Source organism: Fonsecaea monophora (assembly GCF_001642475.1).
Source record: "Fonsecaea monophora strain CBS 269.37 chromosome Unknown Scaff5, whole genome shotgun sequence".
Lineage (NCBI taxonomy): Eukaryota > Fungi > Ascomycota > Eurotiomycetes > Chaetothyriales > Herpotrichiellaceae > Fonsecaea > Fonsecaea monophora.
Genome location: NW_019173936.1, coordinates 448,126 through 472,368, shown reverse-complemented (window position 1 = coordinate 472,368; position 24,243 = coordinate 448,126). Strand labels below are relative to the sequence as shown.

Below are 24,243 nucleotides of genomic sequence, written 5' to 3'. Positions count from 1 at the left end.
GCGCCTTCGTAGCGCGTCATTTTTCTTCTTTGGCTATCTTAGAGGTCCTGTCCTTGTTGTTCGAGGGTCCGTAAATGGATTTCTGACTTGGGTGCCCGAGTTCCAGGGTATTTCTCCGTCCACCTCTTCAATTGCACCATTGATGCCGCCCAGTTTGTCGCCGATCTTAATGACACTGAACCTGATCATTCGTGGATCAAGACTCAAAAATCGCCGGACATCCTGCTGGGCCTTGACCGACGCGTCAAACTGCATCACGAAGTAATGGCCCTGCCGATGTTGAGTTTGATGTTTCGTGGTCGGTCGGGGGAGGTCGAACTGGCCCCAGTTCTTCATGCCACGTATCACACCGTTGGAGGCCAGAATCTGTTGGCCGGCGACGCGGGCGATTCTGTGCGCAGAGTCAAAGTGTGTTAGTGAGTGATTCCACTTGTGCAAAGAAGCTGGGAGAGCAAGCGTACTCTTTGACATGATTGAGGTTGCCCGGCCGGACCTGTTATACGTCAGCTGGATCTTGTCTTCGAATTCGAGGAGCACAAAGCTCAAGGTACTTACCACAGCTATCAGCTCGTACAGCATTTTCAATGAGGCCGCAGTGTCACCTCTTGAGAGTATACGAGGGTAGATTGCTAGATTTGCTTGGAATCGAGAATTTCTCAGGGAGATCTCCACTTTCACCGGCGCATTTTGACGGCGGGTTTGTCTCCGATCGCAAGATCTTTATCGATTGCATTTGCGGAGCTCACAACAGAGCCCTTTTAAATATTCGCGTCTTTCCACTTCATTTTCCGCGTCAAGACAAACATACAATGGTTTCCCCTACCCTAGGTCGGCTCATGCCGGCAGTCTCGAAATTAGTCACGAAAGGAGTGGTCGTCCCGCGGTCATCAGTCAAGTCTCACCTAGGTCGATCGACCTACCTTTCTACCAGATCATTTTCTGCGAGACCTGCCCGTGCGTCACCACTCTCTCAATTTGAGCTTTACTAACTCTAGTTTGCTTACAGTATGCGTGAAGAAATACACTGAAGATCATGAGTGGATAGAGCTCGACAGCGACGGCAAGACAGGTATGTTTCCCCAGCGCAATCTTCACCATTTCAAAGCTTTGGTCTCTGGGCAATCGCCAGGATGTTTACACTCCAGCGCAGGAACCATAGGCATCACCGAGTACGCAGCTAAGGCCCTGGGAGATGTCGTCTATGTTGAGCTTCCCGAACTCGGCATGGAAGTGACCAAAGGCGACACGATCGGCGCAGTCGAGTCCGTCAAGTCTGCCTCCGACATCATGACGCCTGTGTCGGGCAAGATTTCCGATCATAACAAGGTGCTGGAAGAGAAGCCAGGAACGATCAACAAAAGCCCCGAGTCTGAGGGTTGGCTGGCGAAGATTGAAGTGAGTGACCTGAATGAGCTCGACAATCTCATGAGCAAAGAGGACTACGATAAATTTGAGAAAGAATAAGACGGGTCAATTATATCAGAACAAAATAACAATGGGCTTTCTTGAAATTGGGCTGGTTTTCAGGTACATAAGGGGAATATCCATCGGCAGTGGTCCTTGCAGCTTACTTGCTCACTGGTCTTGTTCTCCTTGTTGCCCATGCAACCCACTGACGCTGGTATCTTCGATGCTGTGACGATGTCTCTCGGGATGTATGTCAAAATCAGCCTCATGTGCATCGTCACTATCAGCTTCACCAAGAAACGCGGCGTTTGTCGCATCCAGGCCTTCCTGCTTGTCCCTCTCAGCCGCCCTTCGTGCCTCAAAGCCGTCATCACTATCGGCCTCACCAAGGAACGCAGCATTGTTTGCATCCAGGGGCGGATTGTTATCTCCCTCTATAGTCTTGCGCACTTCAAAGTGATCATCCGAGTCTGCTTCGCCTAGGAATGCCGAATTTTCAGCTTCGAGGGCGGGTTGTGGTGCCCCGTGGGCCTCTCGCATGGCGTCGTGCCCTTCATTGCTGTCAGCTTCACCCAGGAAGGCCGCGTGCGTGTTCTCTGGAAACACCTCGGCTTCAGGGAGTACGGTGCCCGGCGTTGGTGTCTGGCTATTGAGCGGAATCGACTCTGAAGGACTCAATGTGGCAGCCGTGGGTCTGAGGTTTGCTGTAGATGGCTGAAACGCTCGTCTGGTTGCACCTCGGATGGGAAGGCACAGGGCCCTTGGCCGAGCTGCTGAAGCGAGGCTAAGCAGTAGAGGTCGTGCTGCCATCGTTGCAACCGAGAACATTACTGGTCAATTTCACCTGGAGTTGCAGTCCAGAAGCTCGAAGAGATATGCAAAAGAGAAGGGTATGGACACGACAGGTCAGCTCTCAAAAAACACCCTTGCATGACGAAAGAGGGGTTGAGGTGTGGCCGGGCGTCGTCGATCACCTGATGGCAAAAGCAGCGCGTTCTGGAGCTGCACGCCCTGGCCATCATTTCGCAAATCGTATGCTGAGGTGAGTTTGATGAGCGGTTGACGAAGCACGACTCAAGTTTCAAAATGGCAAATCATGCATGAGCGCTGAGCATGATTTGCGGGGAAGCTTCCAGACCAGGGACGATCGAAGATGGTGCTCCTCAAGCGAAGTCCAATCAGTCGACACTCCGTGATATCCGAGCTTGGAAAACGTCAATATGCAGGATTTCGATCTGTATCTATTGCTTGAATCTCGCTGCACAAAAAAGGGTATGTATCCTCGTCTCACTGGAGACCTCGACGTGCCATGTTCCCTTAGTGACCGTTTTTCAGGGCATCAGCATTCCCGGAGTCGGAACCGTTGATTTCATCGCTCAGCCGGAGGACATACTTGCCCGAAGTCTGATTTCGATCGATCAAAGATACATTCGTCAAAGCTATGTCCCAGAGAAAGAGGGGGAGAGGAAGAATGAGGATGCTGCTCACCTTTCCAAAGTTCTTCGCAATATCGGACAGATCGTCCAAGGTGGCCATTTCCACTGCTGGCTTCACGGCGCCCCGTTGCACGAATTCGATTGCCTCCCAGATGTCCTTTCTGGTTCCCACAGCAGAGCCGATGATCTTCACGCCTTTGGAAATACCCAGAATAGGATGAAAGTTTACCAGCTGATCCTCCGGCGGTATTCCCACGCAGACAAGTGTCCCGTAGGGAGCCACCAGTTCCAGTGCCGCCTGGTACGCTCTCCCCGAGTTCGCCATGACCAAAACTGCCGCAGCACCGTCTCCTGTGAGTGCCATGACCGTTGCCGTGTCGAGATCTTTGGCATCATAGTACACTTCGGCGCCCAGCTTCAGACAGTACTCCTTTTTGGCATCTCCGACGTCAATCGCGATAACCCGGTATCCCATGGCCTTCGCATATTGAATTCCCAAAGCCCCAACACCACCTCCAGCACCTGAGATGACCATCCATCGGCCTGGGACTGCCTCACCGACCTTGATGGCTTTGTACGCCGTCACCCCGCCACATAGAATCGGTGCAACGAGATCGTCAGGGACATCCTCCGGGATCCGAATTACATACCGCGACGGGACAACGGCGAACTCTGCAAAAGTACCGTCTCTTCTCAAGCCAGAGCACAACTTTGCCAAACAACGTCCCTCGCCGCCTGGGGATAAGCAGCAGAAGCATTCTTCGCACACGTCCCGCACCCATCCTAAGCCAACCCGAGTACCAACATTAACAAAGGACGGATTCACTGCAGATCCAAGCTTCACAACTCGTCCAACGCCCTCATGTCCTAGAATGTCGCAAGTTGGGCCCGAGTGGCCCTCTGCGAGATGAAAATCCGAGCCACACACTCCTGATACCGACAAGCGAACTAGCAAATCGGTAGGGCTGATCTCGGGGACCGGCATGGTCTTGGTTTCAAAGTGGTATGTCCCATCGTGCCTCTATCCACCCGTGAGTGCTTCTGAGCAGTAAGCGGTCATTGCGCATCCTTACCACCAGAATGGAGACTTTGTGAGTAGACGGAATTGTCATTTTTCGCTTCGGTCACCCTGCGCCTTGTTTGCGATCGTCCTTACTTGTCCTGACTAGAATGCTGCTTTTGAGCTGCTTGAAGAATCGAAATAACGATATCTGAAGAGAAATTTTTCCTAGATGTCCGACGCCGGCCAAGTCTACTTATCTGTTGTCATGTACTCGGCACTTCATGCCGTATATGAATTGCAAACTGTCTAGTCCCCGGCAGTTGTTTGAGCCTCGACCTCGATCCGGTGTCACCCCGTAATTCCAGCCAGATGCTGACCTGTGGGGGTGAAACGGGGGTTTCTGTGGGGCTGTTCGGCTCTTGGGGTTTTGTTCTATTCTGCCTCGTACTCATCCGAAGGAATGACTATCTTCTTGCCCTCACATCCCTTTGTCGGCATGCTCAGCTTCGAACGCGAGTCATCGCTATTTGGTTCTACTGTCGACAAGAGCTCGCTGTTCAAATCGCCAACAAGATGGACTCAGATGGCCGTTTCTGGTGAAGCGAGTCACCTGCGCTACTCTCTCGACGAGACACAAGGACTGTCGAGCACCATATCATCAAGAGTGGCGGGTGTCAGCTCCTGCGATCCTTCAACGCAGTTCATGGTAGACGTCCGCTCAAAGTCTGCGAACAACCCCATCTCCGACTTACTACACGCACGAAGTGTTGGAGGAAAGGTAGGAGGTTGTTTCACGATAAACTCTAGGCAGATCAAACGACATGTCGATGCTTCGGTACAACCATGAAAGAAGGCAGTGGCACTTTGACAGTCGCCATTTCTTTCTCGATCACCTAAGAGAACAGAGAATCCCTCTCTGTGCGACCCCATCGACGCCGGCAATCTAAAGGGAGCGCAGAAAACAAAGATCAAAAACTGCACTCTTGATTCAGCCACAGGCTTTCCGGTTCATCGCGGACTGGAATAAGTCGATCCGTATTGAATGCAGTTATGCTGTCTTTATTTCTTCCTGCTTCATTCGACCATCGACTTGCTTGAGCTCATTGATGATTTCCTTCCTTCGAGCTTTATCTGCCGCCGCAGCTCTATCTCCGAACACCCGGTCCATATCCTCAAGGCTGCGCCCTTTTGTTTCTGGCACACAGAACCAAGTCCATATCCCACTCAGGGCGCAAAAGACAGCGAAGAATGTGTACGCTCCGAATCCCTGAGTATTTTGGATCAGAGGTGGTGTGATTAGGCCGATGATGAAGTTATTGAGCCAGTTACTGCAGGTGCTCCATGCCACACCTTTCGCTCGCAAGAAACTTGGGAAGATTTCCGATGGCATAGCCCACGGCACAGGTCCCCATGTCATGCCAAAGGCCAACATATAGAGGAAAAGGAAAGCAACGGCCACCCAACCTTTGTCTTTATGATCATTCCAGCTTTCAAAGTATAGACCCACGAGGACTGCAATGATGACATGGGAAATGGTCATGATGACACTTCCCAACAGCAGAAGCGGCCGCCGTCCGAAGCGATCCATGGTGTACAGAGATGTCGAAACTCCAACAAGCTGCGTGACATTCAGTATACCCGAGAGAACAAGCCGCATGTTGTAATCGACATTCATGCTCTCAAACAAGCTGGGAGAGTAATAGATCAGGGCATTGATGCCAACAAACTGCTGGACTGCGAAGATTCGTTAGCCATGACCAAGCCGGGGAGAATGCAGAAGATAAGAGCCCAGAAACAAAGAATGAGGACTCACAGAACATCAGACCAACGCCGACCATAGTGCGGCGCCAGTAGCCTTGTTTGAAACAATCAGCATAAGCCGCAAGTTCCAGTTTGACAGCATCCCAACGAGACCGACAACCCACGATGCCGAGATTGGGGTGCTTCTCTTTAGCAACCTCCTTGTGAAACGCAACTTCAGCACGAATATCCAACCATTCGGCTTGAATTCGTGGATCGTCTGCTGGGACTCGGCGGAGTTTGACCAGAGCGGCCAGGGCTTCTTGATCACGCCCTTTTGACGCAAGCCACCTGGGTGAAAAGGGGATGAAGAGGACAGCGATGCCCAGAAGTACAGCGGGTATGATCTGCAGAAGGAAGGGAAGTCGGAATGACCATTCACTGCCGATATAACGGGTGCCAAAGGTCAACCAATAGGCACATATGATACCGAAAACGATGGAAAACTCTTCAAGGACAAGCAAAGTTCCTTTCGCATGATCAGCAATGCACACAGTCTCGCCGAGAGCAGGGTCAATGAGAAACTTACCTCTGATCTCTGGTGGCGACACTTCCGCGATATACATAGGGACCACCATACTCAGCCTAGAGGCCAATTCAGCTCAAGAGATCCAAAAGGTAGGATTACGTTCAGGCTTACATCCCGACACCAATGCCACCGATGAGGCGGCCAACAATCAACATTGCATAGTCCTGTGCGGCCGTCTGCAAAATTGAACCGACCACAAAAATGCAAACAGCCACACAAATCGAGTATTTTCGGGATATTTTCTCGGCCACCCAGCCTTGGTTGAACGCCCCTGTGAGGAGATAATTAGACCTGGTGTAATCCTGACATGATTCTGGAAGCCCATGCGGAGTGCTTACCAATAAGTGCTCCAAGCTCAATCATGGCCGTCATAAATCCTTTCCAAAAGCCAGCTCCACTGGCGGTCTCTGAGACTCGAGGAAATTGGTCGAGGAACTGGTCCATGACAAGGATGACAGACACCACTCCCTGGTCTACAGGTGCAAGTCAACCTTTGATCCTAATACTCGGATTGGCCTGCAATCCGTGCGTGATACATACCATAACCGAACAGGAAACCCCCGAGCCTAACAACGAAGGCACAAAGGACGACATATTTCGACTGGAAAGTTCCTCGAAGACCTAAGAATCCTCTTTGTTAACGGCTTACATTTTTGAGGAAGCCACAGGGATTCACGAGCAGAAGACAGCCATCGCGCCCGAGACCCGAGAGCACAAACCTGGCTTGACATAATTGTCTCGTAGCTCTACCAGAGACTCCTCTGGCTGCTGCCCATAGTCGTCCATGCTGGCTGGAGGCCTTTCTGGTCTCGAACCTTCCGACTTTGCGAAAACGAGTTGCTTTGTGTCGCCAGTGGTAGGTCGGATATCTCTTTCTTTTCACTTTTCAGAAGAATATTATCTACTCTGGGCTCAGTTGTGATAGCTGTTACACATCTCGATTCCGTCTGGCCCAGGACAGAGCGAAAAAAAGGTAGTACCCAGAATTTGGGATTGCAGTCGATCGTCGTTGTCCTCGTGGCCCTCTCCACTCTTAAAAGGACCCCTTGTTGCAGCGCTTCCCCACATGACGTCGTGATCATCGCCTAGGGCTTGTCGTGACACTTGATGTACCTAGGCAGATATTGGAAAACAACGAGGTCGATCCGGGCTAGCGTTGGGGAATCCGGGGTTGCTCGCCAGCAAGCCTCGAGAAGAAATAAACGGCATAGTTCGATGGATAGCGAATGGTCGCCCTCGCGGAATTTAGGTAGTTACTCAACACAGCGATGAGGCGGACGTCAAATCAGATATAGCTCATATTATCGATAGGGATCGAGGTGCTAATTTAAGTAGGATAAACAGCTTTTGAGCCGAGTGGTGGTGGATGGTCTTCTCAGTTAGCCGATGCCTTGTCCCGGTTTTGCGAGGCCGTGCGGCAAAGGAGTACAAGTGTTGCAATGTACGTCTTTGAGGCGTCGGTGGCGCTTCAACAAAGCAAACATTATACCAGCGAGTGTTCTAAGCCACGTCTCTCGTCACACTTATATTCATACATGATGCAGCTAGCAGCTTTCACATCTAGCATGCGGTGTATTTGAGACCTTGTCGACGCAGCGTCGTGTGCGGCAGGGTTTCACAGGGAGCTGTTAGTCGGGATCTCTTCGACCGCATCCCAATAGACAAGTTGGTCAAAGTTGATCGAATCCAAGGCACAGCTCGCTTCCAGGTCGAAATTACGGTCACATGTGTCCGATACCTGCTTGTTATCTCTGCGTTGCTCGATGGTGTCTGGCGGGTCACTCCAGTCCACTGCCACATCGAGTCGATCCTTCTTCTGGTCTCCAACAACGCCGATAAAGGGAACGGCTATATGAGTTGCCGTGTCATCGCCACCACCAGACGGACTGATTACATCAATGAGCTGTGAACAAGCGACAGACTTCAGGCCCCTCAGGTCTGGCAGCGACTTGAGCCTGTGGGCGGCGGCATTGAGCATCGACATGGTGGTCTCTGCCAGATAGTAAACTTCTCCCAGCTGCTGGAGAATGCGCCAACAGAGGTAAAACCTTTGAAAGCTGATCTGTCGCACTTGTTCAAGCTCAGACATACTGTAGAGCAGGTGTGTGGCGACGGCTGGTTCCAAAATGGCGATCGCAGTGTCTGGCAACCAGGGGATGAGATGGTCAGCATAGAGTTTGGTGAATATACTTGTAATGCTTTTTGAGGCCTGTGAAACCATCTTCATCGACAGACTTCGCAGCTTGGTCTCATTTGCATTTGAGCATGACAGGTTGAGCAAAGGCCGGTATAGAGTCATCAAAGTCATGGCGTAATAACCGGCTAAGAGAGCCCTGTGGACACTCACGAGCTCGTTCTCCTTTCGATCTTCGATGTCGTGATGACCCTCAACTTGTTGTATTTCAGTGGGTAAATATCCATACCAATTTTGCAGCTCTTGTCCGCACGTCATGATATCCAGCCATCTTGGACTGGTGACCCTCGGAACCAGAGATACAGCGACTGCGCTCCGTCCTGCAGGAGAGGGGGCTCTTTGCACAGTGTACTGCACAGTCAAGACTTTATCGATGTACTCGGAAAGCTGAGCCAGAGCCACGCAGGAACTCGCGAGTGTCTCTAGCTCGGGTAAGCTAATTTCGTGAATCTGCAGGTTTTTCTGGAAAGCAACCAAAAGCGACTCTAGTCGGAAGTCGTCAAGATGTAACATGGGAACATCGAAACGAAACACGCTATTCTGTACCGGTCTCCGCAAGGCGACAGCAAGCAATCTATCTCTCATCACAAGTGTCCACCATGTCGTCTTGAATGAACGTCGATGGTTTGGGTCTGAGAGACTGTTCATGGGATCGAAGTTGAGCCCGATACTGGTTGCGTGCAATGTGGCGATTCCGATCCAATAATAGCTGTCCCGGACACCTTCACAGTCCCCGTCCCAGAAGCTCAATAGGATAGCCGCTTGACAAATGATGAGCCGGTCCAATTCGACGTCAAAGTCGTGAAGAAGTCGGGCACGTTCATAGAATATGCCTCTTGTTTGCTTGTGGCTTCCATGCTGGTTGTTCGTCTTGAGGTATGCCATTGCGGCAAACATGATTGCTTGGAAAAGAAGCAGGCTGATTGTGCCTGTGCTACCGTTGTTGGAGACTGCCGACAGGATGGCTTGGAGATCCAGCATCGGTGCGAAAGGATGTATCCATTTCGCATAAGTTGTCAAAAGCAGGTCACGCGTTATCGAGTCAGGGATGTCGAGAGCACCCCTTCTCCTAAGGTGGTTGAGGTCTTCGGCAGACAGAGTCTTCTTCAAAGGTGTGATATACTCGGGGAGTGACGGTTGTTGGTGGTCTGTCAAAATAGTCTGTGAGGGCGATGGATATGCCGCTAGGAAATCTGCCAGGACGTCTGCCTCGAAATCCTGCTCGACACCTGTTGCGTCATCTTTATCGCCAGCCTTGCAGTTATCAGCCGCCGCTGGTAAATTGGAGGCAGCGTTTTCAGAGAGACCGAAGATGTTGAAAGTACCATGCCCAAGTGCACTGTTGGCAGCAGCATATTTGGTCCCCTCCGAGACGATGCCATTGATATCTCCGAAATCAATGATGGCGTCGCATATTGGGCTCCGGGGACCGTGTTGCTTGCCCTCAAAGAAGGCTGGGTTTAGTATACGATCCCCGACATGACGTCGCTTGCTTGCGGGTAATGAGCAGTCTTTGCAGTCAAGTCTGCAGTTTGTACATGGAATCTTAGTCCTGGTAACATCACAACGGACCTTCCTTGAGCGGCACGATTCACATGCCCGAGGGGCTCTTTTGCCGAGACCGCCTACTCTGACGGACCCTTTGGAGGTGTGGACTACCATTGCGGAAAACCGCCTATGGTAGAGGCTCTTGCTTCCACCCTTGGTAGCTGCTCGAGGATAGTTCGCAACGGCACCAGATACTCAACCCATTGAAGGACGAAGGGGGAGAAGAAGAGAACTTACCTCCTAAAACACTTACAGAGCTTCTATCTAGGGCTCATTTATTGGATGACGAGGCATGAATCGAGTCAGACCGGGGTATTCGAGCACAGGATGTATTCCAGCTGAGTTCCGGTGGAAGAAGTTCCGGTCACGAGGGAATCAGGAAGTTCCGAGTCTTGGTAAAGGGGCCTGTGATGGAAATCTCATTGGAGGGTTTCGAAGATGCAGACGGTGAAGGCGACTAGGGCGATAAAAGCCCATTAGTTCCAACTGGTGGAGTTTTACTCATCCGGTCCTGCATCCGAGCACCACCCAAGCACCAACCCTGTGGCAGCATAGTAAGCAGAGCCCCTTAGGCAAGACCACCCAAAGACTCCTTCCGGTATGTAAGGGTCCGACATAGGTACCTGTACTCGGTATCTATGTCAACGCTGCCAAGTAGAATAGAGCTGTTGGTAAAAATATTTGCACGGGGAAGAGGAAGATGATTTCCGGGCGCGGACCAAATAAATAACCCCCCGCAGATACTTTGAGTAACAACACCGAGGTTCCTGTTCGTGCATGCGTCAACCAATTTACTGTACCAATCACAAGTACCGAATACTGCAATCCGTTCTGGGCTCTTAACATCTAGCAGTCTACCACAGACACTTGCTAACATGTCTTGTTCCTGTTTACCTCGCCGTGCCCATCCTATCAGTTGTGGCTCAAAACCCTCCAGAAATCTCGATTAGTCTGTGACCTACCTAATGACTCCTGCGACAGCGCCCTCATCGAAGAAACGTCCCTTGCCGCGAGCACGACGTGCCTGTCTAAGATGCCGGAAGCAGAAATTGCGATGTGATGATATCAGACCGTGTGCATTGTGCTTGCGTGTTGGAGTCGAATGCAGAGAGCGGCCGGAAAACAGAGGACTGGAGAAACCCTCCGCGGACTTCCCAGCCAGCAACGACACAAGTGACGCCGGCCGGTTCGATGCTGATCAGCCGCCTGCTCTCTCTCCGCAGACCCCGGTCTCTCTTGGGCGTCAAACGAGCCCTGCCACTGCCTTGTCCCAGACCAAACCCCCGCCCTCATCCACACGGAGCCCGCAAGAGTCTATCAGGCGATCCTCTGAGGTATATGGGGAAAGGACGTCGACCTACGAGGTTGTGGATCAGCTCTTTAGAGAGCACAACTCTGCGGCACGGCTATTCCATTCCACTGATGCAATTCCGGGAAGCAGTCCCGATGTAAGGTCTTCTGAATCCGGTGGACAGTATCTACCCATATGTGATCTGCTTGAGATGGATTTGCCGCCTCCTCATGTGATCGACTACGCTTTGGAAAGCTATTCATATTCTGTGCATTGGTTCATGCTGTTATTGCATGAACCTTCTTTGAACGCTGAATTACGAGGGCTTATCACCACGGGCTTTGTCCGCGCCGATCGAATCTCTTTTCTGATTCTTGTTGTCTTGGTCATTGGTATAGGCGCAAAGTACTCAACCAGATCCGAAGCTGAAGCGAGATGCCCGGGGTTTGATATGGATAGGCTTGGAAACCAGCTCATTCACAAAGCAGAAGAACGACTTCTTGATGTCTTCGATCAAGCCAATATTGAGGCTGTTCAAATCTCGATTCTTCTTTCGTCATACTATGTCTACCATAGCAGACCAAATCGCAGCTTTGCCTTGGTGGGGAGTGCATTTAAAGTCGCTCAAGCGTTAGGACTGCAGCAGGAATCACGCTGGAAGATGGATGACCCTGTCCTGCGAGAGGTATGGCGGCGGCTATGCTGGGCACTTTATACGGCCGAGGTGTGAGTCAAGAGAGGTCTTCAGGCCTGCGAACACCCAGTAACTCACTGTTTGTGGTATAGGTTTAGTGCCATCTCATTTGGGACTCCCTGTAACGTCCATGACAGCGACTGGGACGTCTCTTTCCCCGGAAACATCGATGATACCTCAACAACTTGCCCGGGTTTTGATTCGATTGAACGTTATGAGGATGAAGCATTCGGGCCAGTTACCATAGCATCCTACCAGAGATACAAGTTTCGACTTTATCGAATCGCTTCTACAATCACTCGCAACATCTATCTCCGGAGCGGAGCAACGCTTCCTGAAGTTGTCCGAGAAATCAAAGCGATCAATCACCGCCTGCTACGGTGGGAAAAATGTATACCGCCGGAATTGCGGCTCAAGAATTTAAAGTACAGCAGCACCGACAGGACGAGTATGAGGACCATCCGAACCTTCCAGCTTCAAGCCCTCGCCCTTCAACTTTCTTATGACAATATTCAATTGGTACTCCATAGGCCTCTATTGACGATAAACCGCGTCCCCCGGTCTCCTCATGCAGCACCACAAGTAGGCAATGATCCAGACCAAATGGTACTGCACACTAGCATTGAAGCGGTTGATACGACGATGATCAGGACAAGTAAGTACCAATGCTGGGTTTCGTCGATGAGAACATCAAAGATTGGCGAACACGCCGAGATCCTAGCTGCTGCTCAAAACACTCATGGAGCAGCTTACGCTGGGATCCAGTCCTTCACCGCTGGTGTTGTCCTTGGCATCTTCGCTCTCTCCGATCCCAGCTCAGATCAGGCTCATCAAGCGAAACGTGCGGTGGGCAGGATTATCAAGCTGCCTCAGCTTCATCGATTTCGCACAACGGTGTCTGATCAGTGTGGTGTCATTCTGGAAGAGCTTATCCGGTTGATCCTCGCGGAAGAGATGAAGGCTTTGTTGACAGAAGCAGAGTCGTCAGGTCAGGATCGTGCACAGGGCAGGCTCGTCGCTGATTACCCTCTCATTGATGAGCTTTCCCCGCTCATGAAGCCCTACGGAGTGCAGTCTCCTAACAATGAAAATAACGTGCCGGCGCAAGATGCTAGTATCTTTGGCGGGACTGGTACAGACGCGCCTGAGCTGTTTCCCCACCCCGTTGGCGAGCTGCCCCGAGATATCGGTTCAGGCAACTTCAGTGACGCTCTTCTTTCTCTACAAGATGGTTTGATGCCCTTTGGCCTGTCTCTCACCCCTTTCTAACGAGTTGTAGTGTTTCGTGATGGTCGCAATGGGCTTAATGGCCGCCTCGGAAATGGCACTCGACAGCAAGAACAAGTCGGTCTGTCGTCGATGACTGGGACATTCCCCTACTCGCAACCTCTCTCGGGCCTCGGTACCGTGCCAAACAGCAGGGTGTCCAATACATTCGATGGCACGTCTCAAGCCTGGATCTGGGATGATCTACTCTGGCTACCCGATGGGACTTGAAATACTCTTTGTACGAGCAGCCTGCTTCAAGTCTGTGTGACCAGAGATACCTCGACTATTGTCCCCGCTGAGGCGGCGTCTTCGTACTTCATATGGAGGATTACATCCTATAACCATTGTTGGCGGCGAGATGGGGTACTAAGTTGCCTGACTTGCTCCCTGGCCACGTACAAATCTGCCAAGCACCGCTGATTTCTCCGCCGTCAATTTGTGGCCGAACAGAGTCATTTTCAGAAGTCCCAATTCAATCGCGCACCAATACCTCATGAGTCTTAGAGTACGAGTATGTCGAAGACAGGCCACTGCTTCTCGATCCCACTCGGGGTGGATGGCTTCAACAAGGGGTCGTCTAGAGCCGGCAAATCGTTCTGCCACAGGATTTGGGTACCTGGTATCCTCATAATAATACTACCATTCGGGTATCAAATCCTCTTCCAGTCCTGCTGTCAAGGTGTTGATCAGTCCAGTGTACGAGGTAATATTCCCCCGGTGCTAAAGGATTTGATCTTTACAGATACATTTTGGGACCTTATCTTCCCTCCACCCTTTGCAAAACGCCGATACTGGGCAACAATCTCGGTTAACAGGACTACTCGGCCTTTCCCCGGATCGGATCATAATCTGCATCGTGAATCTCCTTCAAAAACTTGTCTGCTCCGTCTTGGTCGTCGGCGAAGATGTGATCCGCAACCATTTTCTTGGGCGTCTCACCCAGCCACTGGAACAATGAAAAGTCCTGGAACTTCTCGGCGCGGAAGATTTCCAGGACTTCAACGGGTTCGTCCTCACTCAAGTTTTCGATGAAGTGGCCCATATTCCGGGGGACCACGCCGACGTCTCCAGCCATATAGTCGAAAGTTCTAGCATTGCCCTCGGCGCCGAAGATGGTGACACGTGCACGGCCTTTGATGAAGTATGACCACTCGTCAGCGTTGGGATGCCAATGCATCTCACGCATTGCGCCGGGCGCGATGTCGAGATGGGCTGCGGCAATGGTCTTGGAAATGGGGAAGTTGGTCGAGTCGGTGATGCGGACCAGACCCCCAGTGGTGTTGAGAGGCTCTTGATCCATCATCTTGTGGGTGAATTTGAATTTGGACTTCTTGACGTGCGTGCCATCTGGCTTCTCCTCGTCAATAGAGCCTGGTAAGCTACCCTGGAAAATATATTTGTCGGATTTGGGAATGGTCTTGAAGACCTCGGGCGAGAGGCGGAAATTCTCGCCGAGGACAGACTTGGGAGTGTGGGCTGCACCGTATCAGTGGACGTTTCACTGCCAAGCAATGGACGATCCAAGAGACTTTGACTTACCTAGCCAGTCCGTCAACAAGAAGGTCGATTCTTCGTTGAAGTTGCCGTCGTCAAAGACGATCAAGAATTCCGTGCCGTTGGGGTCTAAGCCTTGCAGAGAATGGGGATGGCCTGATGGAAAGTACCACAAGTCTCCCTTTTGAAGGTCGTCGATGAAGTTGCCGCCCTCAGTGTCTAGAGCAGTGACGCGCACGCTACCCTCGAGGACATATGCCCACTCAGCCTCCTTGTGCCAGTGAAGTTCTCGAATCACACCGTAATCGAGTCTCATATTGACACCGGCAATTTCCTTGCTCGAGCCGAGTTCTCTGATGGTAGTTTGACGTGTCCACCCGCCTTCCTGCGCGGCGTCAGTCACGTTGGAGGTCCAAGCAAGGCATGGGATCTTCTTCTATGAGCTCACCTCGATCCTGATATGAGAGTCGGCAAAACTCCAACGATAGTTGGACATGCTCCCATGATCAGTGCTGGGAGGCCGAAGCATATCTGGGTTTTGCCTCTCGCGGTCTTTGTTTCGCGGCCCCATCATGGTGGCGCCATCACCGTTCCGCCAAGGCAGTGGCTGCAAGTCTTTGCCGTACGAGTCAATTTTACTATCGTAGGGATCCCGGTTGTCAGGCGTGTAAGGGTCATTCCTGTCGAGAGGTTGCAGGGCGTGTTGTTGCCGGTTAATGACCGGAACAGCCAAGCAAGAGCTCACGAACAGGGACCACAGGGGAAGATGCATAGCGAGACAAGTAAGACAGATGGAGGTACAAAACAAGATCTGAGAAAAAGTCTGGGGTGGAACTGAGCTGCACAATATATATACCCTTACACAGTAGAGAGATATAAACATATGCTCTCCGCAGACTAGCTCTCCGTCCGGCCAATCCGTACATTTTGCCCAAGCATCAAAGGGGGAAAAGAAGCCCCGCCGTGGCGCGAATGAGGAGGAACGTCATGATGACGGCAGAACGTTCATCCGGCCCACATTGTTTCAACGGGCCAAAAAACTTACGGGGACGACGGGGAAGGGAATTCCAGCCACCAAACTACCACTCAACCCACTTTCACCACTATCATCCATATTGATCAACCATGCCCATGACGCGCGGTTCAGAACTCCGCAAAACGAGAAAAGGGCCTCGACTTCTCCCCCCATCGCCCGGCTGATCGTTTCGTCCTCCTTGTCAGCAGCAAAGTCCGCTTGCTCTCACGTCCCAAGACATTCTACTTCCTCCCTATGCTCCCACTCCCCATATAGCCAGGCAGACCAGACCACACATCACGCCAGAAGGAGCATCTGTTAGTGCTCACACGCAATAATGACCACAGCGAATGGCTACGGGGCCATCAACGGGGACTCAACTGCTGCGAGTCAGCCACACCAACGTTCTGAAGATGAGAGTGGCCCTCTACTTGTTAAGAGTGACTCCCCTCGGTCTCTGGCTCGCTTTCGGCAATATTTGAAAGAGGATATCGACAGGCGCTGGGCTGATCTGCTGCTGCTGCTGTCGTATGTCATCACCGGGCTGCTCGACAGCTCAGCAGTGTTCATCTGGGGTTCCTTTGTGAGCATGCAAACTGGCAACACCGTCTACCTTGGACTGGGCTTGGTTGAGCCGACCAAAGGAACGCGATGGATTAGGTCACTTGCGTCGATCGCCTCTTTTTGCTTTGGGTCCTTCTGCTTCAGTCGCTTCCACCGCTACTTCTCGCCCAAGCGACGGTGGGTTCTGCTTGCCTCGTTCGCCATCCAGATGCTGTTGGTCGTGGTAGCTGCTGTCGTTGTGATGGTCGATAGCAGGCAAGGAAACGACCTTCGGTGGGAAGTTATCGTGCCCATTTCATTGGTTGCATTCCAAAGCAGCGGACAAGCTGTGACCAGCCGGGCTCTTCAATACAATAGCCTCACCAGTGTCGTTCTAACGAGCATTTACTGCGACCTGTTCTCGGATCCCCTGATCATGGCGGGATTTTTTCAGAATGCAGAGAGGAACCGGAGGGCAGCGGCGCCCCTGTTGTTGCTGTTCGGCGCCATCCTCGGCGGACTATGGTCACATAGCTCAGTCGGACTCGCCGGTGCGTTGTGGACGGCTGCAGCATTGAAAATCACCATCATTGTTGCCTTCTTTTTGTGGAGGGCTCAACCACCAGCCCGCGAGCGTTGAGTGCATCCAGAAGATGATTGGACGATCCATGTTTAACGTTTCCACAGAGCTCAAGTTTGGATCTTTGGAGAGGGAGTACCTCATGGCCACTAACATTGATGAAGCAAGGACACTCTCTTTGATGCCTGTAGCCGGGTTATGGCATAGTAACGTGGCTTTTGAAAACAAAAATCATGCACCTACGTTCCGAAGTGGAGAGCCATCATGCTCCCAGCCCACTCTGAAGAAGGGGGAAAAGTCAGCTGCAGGAGTCGGAATCTCTCTTCGTTACTTGCGAACTGCTTGTGTGGCGCAACCAACAACGTTAGCTTTCGAAAGAGGCAGTGGGCATGGAACCCTTCTTTCACTTTGAATCGTGGGCGTGGTTCATTATCAGAGTCTCGGCAAACTCTGCCGGCGCTGAACGAGGAGTAGGAATGAAATCGGAGACTTCCGGAAATGTTACCCGAGCAGCTCAAAGGCTCCAATCGTTTTTTGGCGAGAGAGACATGGCAATCACATTCATGTCAGGCTAGTTGCCAGACGCTGTAAGGTCGGCACCGTGGCGCCGTAGGTTCATCCACATTCTGATTGAACTGTACCTACATTGCTGAATAGCGTGCTTGAGCAAGTTTGAAAGGTTCAATGTGTCTAGAAACGAAATCCCTTCTATAATCATTCTTTACATAGTGTCGCTCAGGTCAGGGATGTATTGTGCGCTACGAGATCGCTTCGCGGACAACCATGTTGCCTGGGGGGAGGGGGTTCGGGGGTATCGGACACAATGTCTAGTGATTCCCACCAAATATGAATAGTATTTTTCACACCAAAGGTTTGCTATTTGTCTGCGTTATTTTGCTTCGCAATCTATCTACGTACAATACCACTTGATTATCTCACACTTCAAAGATGTTTGTGAAGGAAATCCAACACGATCCGGTAAGCCTTTGCGTAGGCTGCCTTCACATCCTCATCCGAGAGGTCACTTCTCGCGGCCATGAACCCGTGAATATGATCCTTGAACCATTCCACCTGGTGGGGTACCTTGAGATTGGCCTCGTATTTGTCCACGGCTTCTTGATCTTCGTCCTTGGACGGAATCATAAGCATGGGAATAGTGACGTTCGGTGCGTCGTTCGGGTCAACCATGGCCGGATGGCAAGCTACAGCGGCCTTGAAAACTGTATTAGATCCAGATACGAGGTTGACGATCTGGTGGTTTGTTAGTAACAGTGCAATAAGAGGCAGACAGTTAGAAAGACGGTACTACTGACCTTGCCGCCCCAGCAGTATCCAAGAACGCCCCAACTTTTGACACCAGGGTTCTTCGCCTGCAACTCCTCCATCACTTTGTTGAGCCGCGCGACTGTCTTGGGAGGGGCAGCAGCGGTCTGGAAAAACTCGCCCAGTTTCTTGCCCTTCTCTTCTGTGTCTGGTGGGTACCAGGAAATGTCGGCGGGTTCGCCGTCAAAGAAATCTGGCATGTAGACCTGATATTGATGATCCTTATCGGCGTAAGCGATCAGGTCGGCACCCTGCAATGTCTGAGGAAAGAACCCGAAAATGTCGAAGACAATCACAACCCCCTGAGTGGCAGACGAAGGTCCAGTCGCGTATGTCTTCATCCCATTGACGGTGATATAGTTTCCCTTCTCTTTGTAGCCATGGCCGACCACAGCCGGAGTGTTGCAGCATGCTGCGGACTGTGTGTGCGACATATTGGCGATGTTTCTTTTGGAGGAGCCGAAGAGGTACTGGGAGGCGGATGAGAGCTGTTTGGAGAGAGCAGCGAGTCTGTGTCGACCTGTCATTGAGGTTGATGGGAGTTTGTTGTGGGGGGGAAATACGATGAGTTTGAAGATGGATAAAGGATTTGGAGACTAAGGAGGGGTCGAGTTTACGTCAGAAGGAGCTCAGGCTGCTCTCCGCGCGGAACTTGCGCTGGATTGAGTTGACTGGGTGCGCAAGCCTATACAAATGCTTTTGTCGCAGCTCTTATCTTTTCAGACGAGTCAAATCGTGTTGAACCAAATCAAGAATCCAAGGTGTTGATAATAACAACACTACTGTCACCGCCCGCCGCTTTGTTCCAGCACTTTTCGCCGAAGTTCTGACTTGATACTCCGACCGCGGCACACTCTTCCTCGGCTTGCTGTCAAGGAAAGTCTGTGCCGATGGCCCAATGAGATCGAAAACACACCATACAAGAGCCCCGGCTTGTCCCACTCCAGCCAATCGCTTTCTAGCAAGATTCCAACCGCCGGCTGGATGCCTAGCGCGGCCGTCCTCGAATGGGAACGGCCAACCAGCCAAAACACAGAGCATCATTTGCCAGAGCGACAACAGCTATATTCCGGCAACTTCCCTGACTCTTAGATGGGATTCTGCCCCTTTCTCCGTCGTCGGAGGCACACCTTGAACTCGGACTGCTTGACGAACCATGCGTTGTGCACTTTCCACGGCTTTGTGGGATATGCGAACTCAATCTGCAAAGAGCTGTTAACTCTGGGACCGTCAGAAAGAGGGAGGATGTTTCCCTTACCTCGAATCTCATTAGCAGTGCTGGAACAAGCTTGTACATTTCGAGAAAACTGATGTTCTTGCCAATACACGTGTGGGATCCTGCTCCAAACGTGAAAAGAGAACTGTCCATTTGTCTTTTTTGCTCTGGCGATGCTTCGAGCCATCTCCTGGGGCGAAATTTTCCAGAGTCCGGTCCAAACAGGTTGTCTCTGTGCACAGTCCAGGCACTGCATCCGACGATTGTCCCACCAGGAATCCATTTTCCACAAACGGTGACACCTTGACGAGGCACGATTCGTTCAAGCGTAAGTCCGGCAGCAGGGTGGCAGCGGAGAGCTTCTTTGATCACAGCACTTAGATATGGCAATTCCCTCACATCATTCCAGTTGACCAAGCCGTTGGGGTCAGAGAATGTCCCATTCTCCCGTTGCGCCCAGAGCTCCTTCATCAAGCTGTCCATGTCTTCTGGGCTTCTCAACAGGAAGTAGAAGATTGCCCGCAAGCTGATCGCGGTGGTGTCGCTACCAGCAAACATGTTGGCGACGGTCAGCGCCAAAACTCGTTCCCGGGTAATGAACTCAGGATCTTTGTGATGGGCTTCAGTGAACCTTGACAAAAAGTCTCTTCTTGTTCCCTTTTTGCCAGATATGGTTGCTGGTTTTTCTTCGGCGTGCTCAACGCCTTCTCGTCTGGCGATCCGGTCCCTGGCAAAGGTCGCCACCGGGGTGTTTGAGCTTGTGAGTCCGACTTGGCTTGCAAACAATCGCAATGGGTTCTTAAGAAATACACGATCCAAGATTGGGATTTGTCCAACCTGTTACCCACGATTAACATTTCTGCATTCTGACTTAGGCACGGACCTACTATGGCGGCGTAGTTGAGAAGCCACTCCAGATTCCCGATGATACCGTCAATATCAACACCTCGATCCACGAACCCAAGCCGCTTGGAATATGTGAGCTCACCAATGACATCGAATGCATAGAACTGAAGCCATTTTGAGAAGTCACATATGCCCTGAGGACCTGTTTTGTCTGCAAACCTCTCCTCAAGCTGTTCCAGAAATGCCAATGTGGTGGAATCAACCAAGGGTTCAAATTGAACCAGTGTACTCATCGCATACGCGTTCGATACCGCTCTTCTGAGTTTAGCGTGGAATTTTTCATCCGTGGTGCTGAACATGGTGTACAGTCTGCGACCTTTTGCTATTGTTTGCTGGACCGGATAGAAGCCAGATTTGACGAAGCCAGAATTCAGAGCATATATGATGGGAATAGCCGCTGGATCAGACACTGACACCACTCGAGGGCCCAACCGAACCATGGGGCCGTACTTCTCGTGCAGCCGGATATGCTTGAGCTCGGGTCGACGGCCCCAGACCACAAAGCACCTCCACAGATCTGTGAAGGAAGCAAGCGCTGGTCCTGGGATGTGGTTGATACCTGTGCCATACCTATTGGCAGCGAAGTGGACGACACAAAGGCATCCAAGTGCGCCAACTAGGTACCATAACACTTGTTGCGAGAGCCAATCAGTAACCTGGTCGAGAATCATCGTGCACCCAAACTGTCCTTCCGAGGACGCGAGAAGATAATTAGACAGTCGGTATGAACTCATGCATTCACCCTCGGTTGCTATTGAAGCAAGCTACTTGAGATGCAATACTACAACTTGAAGGCAAATCCAGCACCTTGGGTGAAACTGGGGACAATTCCATTCATGGTGATTGCGGGGATCTGGGGAAAAGTCTCCACCTCGGAATTGGCCCATCGAGCAGGGCGGAACTTCGCCCGACACCCACCTTCTGCCATGAAGTATCCTTCTATTGGATTTGAAGTCCACCGGCTACGTCGTTTCTCTCAGCCTCTCGTCGTTTCGTGTCTCAGCGAAGACACTGTGAGTAAAGTAGCTGGGGAGCAGGGCAGAGCCCGGATCATTTGCAAGTTGCTTAGGTAGGCAGCAAAAAGAACGATCGAGATTGTTGATCAAAAAAGGATAGAGCAATGCTCACCAGGAACCTATTCTTCCTTGGAACCATTTTCATTTCTCCTGCGCCAATCTACGACTATAGCCGAAGTCTCTGCAATCCTAGACTGCTGTCTCTACCACAGTACGTGAGGTCCTGTATGCCGACACGAATTGCAGGATACCCTCGTTCCTTGGGATAGGGGAACGAGTCTCAATAAATGCCGGGTAACAGCTGCCATGGCACCTCACGCGCATACTGTGTCCATTGTTATTTGTATCTCTCCTTGCAATACTTCTCGAGGGCCGGCATGGCATTGAAGACAAAGTTTGAAATATACATTCCGGACGTTGCAACGCGTACAACGGACCTCCGGTAGCAAGACCATTTCCGAAGCCAAACAAGACATTGGCAGTATAATTGCCCAGAAGCCGGTCTTGCATACTCTGGAGTGATTCCCCTTCTATGCCTTGAAAGCCATTCGTTGAAGCTCTACTAGCAATCCCAAAGCACCACTGGCCATGAAGATACTGAAGCCCGTATACAAGAGGCATTCTGAGAACATGGGATTGATGGATACGGCGGTGAAAATCGGCGAATTGACACTTTCGTACAGGAAGTCTGAGACGATGGCAAACGTGGCGAATTTCATCGTAAGGTGCTCACGGGCCATCAAATTTATCCACAGTATGTGCTTGGCTGAAAGAGTCGCAGACATCAATGCCACGAGGAACGGTAGGCGTCTGAATTCCCTCCCAAACCATGTAATGTCAGCTGTTCCTGTAGGCGGAGGAGGCACACCCAGACGAGACAGCGGGCGAGAAGCAATCAGCGGATATTGTAGAGGGCCAGTGACGGCCCTCCCGATGGTAAAGAGCAGATTAGCTGAGATATTCCTGCCATAATCCCCTCGTTGTACGCTGAGCAAATCTTCCGTCGACACTACACGGTGAGGTTGATACTGTTCTGAGGTAAAATTGTCAGATATTTGAGGAGAGAAGAGAGAGAACGCAACACATTTATTGACAGCCGCTAATTAGAAATAAATACATGTCTCGCCTGAAGCTTGTCATCATCGATGACTACAATTAGTTCTTGTCATGGACAAATAGTCTGCCTTCTCCATCAGTTCACCCACTGGATCCAGGCTTTTTCCCGACCATGAACTTGGTGATATGTGCACTGTAGACACCATCGACAACGGCATCTTTCTTCATCTGGGCCAGAAGCTGTCGTGCGTCTTGACTCGCCTCCATATCCCTCGCTTCCAGCACGGGAATTAACTGCGCCACCAGGGCATACCAATGTTCATAGAAGCCACGGAAGATCGAAGGAGGTGGCCGTTTGCTGTCAGCCACCACATTCTTCAATCCTGCATCGGCGTAATATCTTGGTAACCGATCAAAGTGCTCCGTTGGCCACTGGAATGTATTCATCATGATCTTCCAAAGCTGGGTCGAGGAGTTGTGTGTGACCTCTGGGTTGGGAATGCGGGTGGGATCGTTGGCCGAGTAGACATTGTTCTTGTCTGCGTCAAAGTAGTCATACTCGTCCCACTGGAGATAGCCTCCCGGTTCTAAGATCGTCCGTTCAGTACGTTTCACACATTATTCAGGTGGAAAAAACCCCATACTCAGCATTGACACAAACTTCTCCAACACGGCTCGAGGATCCTGGTTCCCCCCGAAAACCTGGATGACTAGTCTGATATGGACAAGATCGAATGCGCCTTTCCAGTGCTCAGGAACCGGGTCGAAGAAACTCCATTTGGTCACCGACAGATTTGGCGGTAGGTCAGGCTTTGGAGGTACGAGGCCCAAGCTGATGTCTGAAGCCTCTACCTGAGCATGAGGGTATTCTTCTGCAACCTGCATAGCCCACAGACAGTGACCAGCAGCAAGCTCAGCAATGCGTAGATCCGGCTTGTCACTCAGGTCGATCGAGGGATGGATGTTGCTCTTGTTGACTTCGTGCCAGAGGAAGTGTTGGTAGCACAGTCGGAGGGCATCAGGTGCTGTTCTCCAGATGGAATATTCATCGTTGCCGACAACCATGTTTGAAGAGAGGATTTGCTGGGGCCTAGGGTAAGAAATATCTAGTAGATGTTGAGAGGTAAGCATTTTGTTCCTCTCAAAGGGGTTCTTGGACAATATATGTTCGACGACGTCGGCCTCCTCGAGCAGCATGGTGAGTTACTGGACGCATCTTTCCACCATCGACTGAACACAAAAAGCCCCTTCCCCGAGTCTAGGTTTCGTTTGACTCAATAGTCAGGTAGCCATTTCAGAACTTGTTGATCCCTTCACATCGTGTTAAGCTATGATTGAATGCATATTCGCTGGCACGGGCTGCGGCTGAGCCGCTTCTGTCGGAGAAGCCTTCAGCTTGACGTAAAGTCAGGAATATCCCTACCATATTGAGCCAGATAGTTTATTCCAAAGGATGCGAGGCACTTGCTATTCCCAGAAAGACATTATCGGATGTCTGTTTCTGGAGGCGAAGCGGGTCGCGTCGCTAATCGGCCCTGGTGGAAGGTTGACCGTTGACCTAAATCAAAGGGTCAAGCCATGCCTCGGGCGGTCAAACCCGTTCCACTACTCAGTAACTAGCCAGCTGGCGTCGGTACTTAGCAGAATGCGGAGACAGTCAAGAACACAGCAACTTGTTGTGAATGGGCAGCTTTGACATCGGCTGCAGCTCAGCTCGCGAATTCCGACGCACCTTGACCGCTTGATTTCGACCACTCAAGGTCCTTTTGTCATCGATACTGTCAAACCTCGACGCCATCAACGTACATATGGTTTGACTTGTAAACACGTGTCACTCGGTGCCGGAATGTATCATGGACACGATCAATTCGCTGGGAACCGACTTTCTCATAAATTGCTGCCAACCTCCTTGCCAGCAATGGA

General features: G+C 51.3%; 12 protein-coding genes across 12 annotated transcripts; 3 read left to right on the top strand and 9 right to left on the bottom strand.

The window, feature by feature from the left end:
* Window positions 1-33: 33 nt before the first annotated feature.
* Window positions 34-579, bottom strand: AYO21_01421 (ribosomal protein S6; the record flags this gene model as incomplete). Its single annotated transcript, XM_022651404.1, has 3 exons — window positions 34-391; window positions 462-493; window positions 556-579. 3 exons carry the CDS (start codon window positions 577-579, stop codon window positions 34-36), a joined length of 414 nt encoding a protein of 137 aa, XP_022516377.1.
* Window positions 580-809: 230 nt separating this feature from the next.
* AYO21_01420 (glycine cleavage system H protein) lies at window positions 810-1,464 on the top strand (the record flags this gene model as incomplete). The annotated part of the gene is made up of 3 exons (XM_022651403.1): window positions 810-954; window positions 1,007-1,069; window positions 1,151-1,464. 3 exons carry the CDS (start codon window positions 810-812, stop codon window positions 1,462-1,464), a joined length of 522 nt encoding a protein of 173 aa, XP_022516376.1.
* A 111-nt stretch (window positions 1,465-1,575) lies between these two features.
* Window positions 1,576-2,217, bottom strand: AYO21_01419 (hypothetical protein; the record flags this gene model as incomplete). The annotated part of the gene is made up of 1 exon (XM_022651402.1): window positions 1,576-2,217. One exon carries the CDS (start codon window positions 2,215-2,217, stop codon window positions 1,576-1,578), a length of 642 nt encoding a protein of 213 aa, XP_022516375.1.
* A 507-nt stretch (window positions 2,218-2,724) lies between these two features.
* AYO21_01418 (hypothetical protein) lies at window positions 2,725-3,828 on the bottom strand (the record flags this gene model as incomplete). Its single annotated transcript, XM_022651401.1, has 1 exon — window positions 2,725-3,828. One exon carries the CDS (start codon window positions 3,826-3,828, stop codon window positions 2,725-2,727), a length of 1,104 nt encoding a protein of 367 aa, XP_022516374.1.
* A 1,066-nt stretch (window positions 3,829-4,894) lies between these two features.
* AYO21_01417 (hypothetical protein) lies at window positions 4,895-6,961 on the bottom strand (the record flags this gene model as incomplete). Its single annotated transcript, XM_022651400.1, has 7 exons — window positions 4,895-5,580; window positions 5,660-6,115; window positions 6,176-6,231; window positions 6,287-6,446; window positions 6,514-6,648; window positions 6,716-6,796; window positions 6,895-6,961. The coding sequence occupies 7 exons, from the start codon at window positions 6,959-6,961 to the stop codon at window positions 4,895-4,897; spliced, it is 1,641 nt and encodes a 546-aa protein (XP_022516373.1).
* Window positions 6,962-7,790: 829 nt separating this feature from the next.
* On the bottom strand, window positions 7,791-10,031 carry AYO21_01416 (hypothetical protein; the record flags this gene model as incomplete). Its single annotated transcript, XM_022651399.1, has 2 exons — window positions 7,791-9,880; window positions 9,965-10,031. The coding sequence occupies 2 exons, from the start codon at window positions 10,029-10,031 to the stop codon at window positions 7,791-7,793; spliced, it is 2,157 nt and encodes a 718-aa protein (XP_022516372.1).
* A 1,388-nt stretch (window positions 10,032-11,419) lies between these two features.
* Window positions 11,420-13,171, top strand: AYO21_01415 (hypothetical protein; the record flags this gene model as incomplete). Its single annotated transcript, XM_022651398.1, has 2 exons — window positions 11,420-11,934; window positions 11,995-13,171. The coding sequence occupies 2 exons, from the start codon at window positions 11,420-11,422 to the stop codon at window positions 13,169-13,171; spliced, it is 1,692 nt and encodes a 563-aa protein (XP_022516371.1).
* An 817-nt stretch (window positions 13,172-13,988) lies between these two features.
* Window positions 13,989-15,437, bottom strand: AYO21_01414 (hypothetical protein; the record flags this gene model as incomplete). Its single annotated transcript, XM_022651397.1, has 3 exons — window positions 13,989-14,647; window positions 14,711-15,050; window positions 15,114-15,437. The coding sequence occupies 3 exons, from the start codon at window positions 15,435-15,437 to the stop codon at window positions 13,989-13,991; spliced, it is 1,323 nt and encodes a 440-aa protein (XP_022516370.1).
* Window positions 15,438-16,017: 580 nt separating this feature from the next.
* Window positions 16,018-16,863, top strand: AYO21_01413 (hypothetical protein; the record flags this gene model as incomplete). Its single annotated transcript, XM_022651396.1, has 1 exon — window positions 16,018-16,863. The coding sequence occupies one exon, from the start codon at window positions 16,018-16,020 to the stop codon at window positions 16,861-16,863; it is 846 nt and encodes a 281-aa protein (XP_022516369.1).
* An 882-nt stretch (window positions 16,864-17,745) lies between these two features.
* Window positions 17,746-18,560, bottom strand: AYO21_01412 (hypothetical protein; the record flags this gene model as incomplete). The annotated part of the gene is made up of 2 exons (XM_022651395.1): window positions 17,746-18,054; window positions 18,117-18,560. The coding sequence occupies 2 exons, from the start codon at window positions 18,558-18,560 to the stop codon at window positions 17,746-17,748; spliced, it is 753 nt and encodes a 250-aa protein (XP_022516368.1).
* Window positions 18,561-19,214: 654 nt separating this feature from the next.
* Window positions 19,215-20,919, bottom strand: AYO21_01411 (hypothetical protein; the record flags this gene model as incomplete). Its single annotated transcript, XM_022651394.1, has 3 exons — window positions 19,215-19,328; window positions 19,385-20,179; window positions 20,230-20,919. 3 exons carry the CDS (start codon window positions 20,917-20,919, stop codon window positions 19,215-19,217), a joined length of 1,599 nt encoding a protein of 532 aa, XP_022516367.1.
* Window positions 20,920-21,794: 875 nt separating this feature from the next.
* AYO21_01410 (hypothetical protein) lies at window positions 21,795-23,517 on the bottom strand (the record flags this gene model as incomplete). Its single annotated transcript, XM_022651393.1, has 3 exons — window positions 21,795-22,297; window positions 22,470-22,907; window positions 22,965-23,517. The coding sequence occupies 3 exons, from the start codon at window positions 23,515-23,517 to the stop codon at window positions 21,795-21,797; spliced, it is 1,494 nt and encodes a 497-aa protein (XP_022516366.1).
* Window positions 23,518-24,243: the final 726 nt, after the last annotated feature.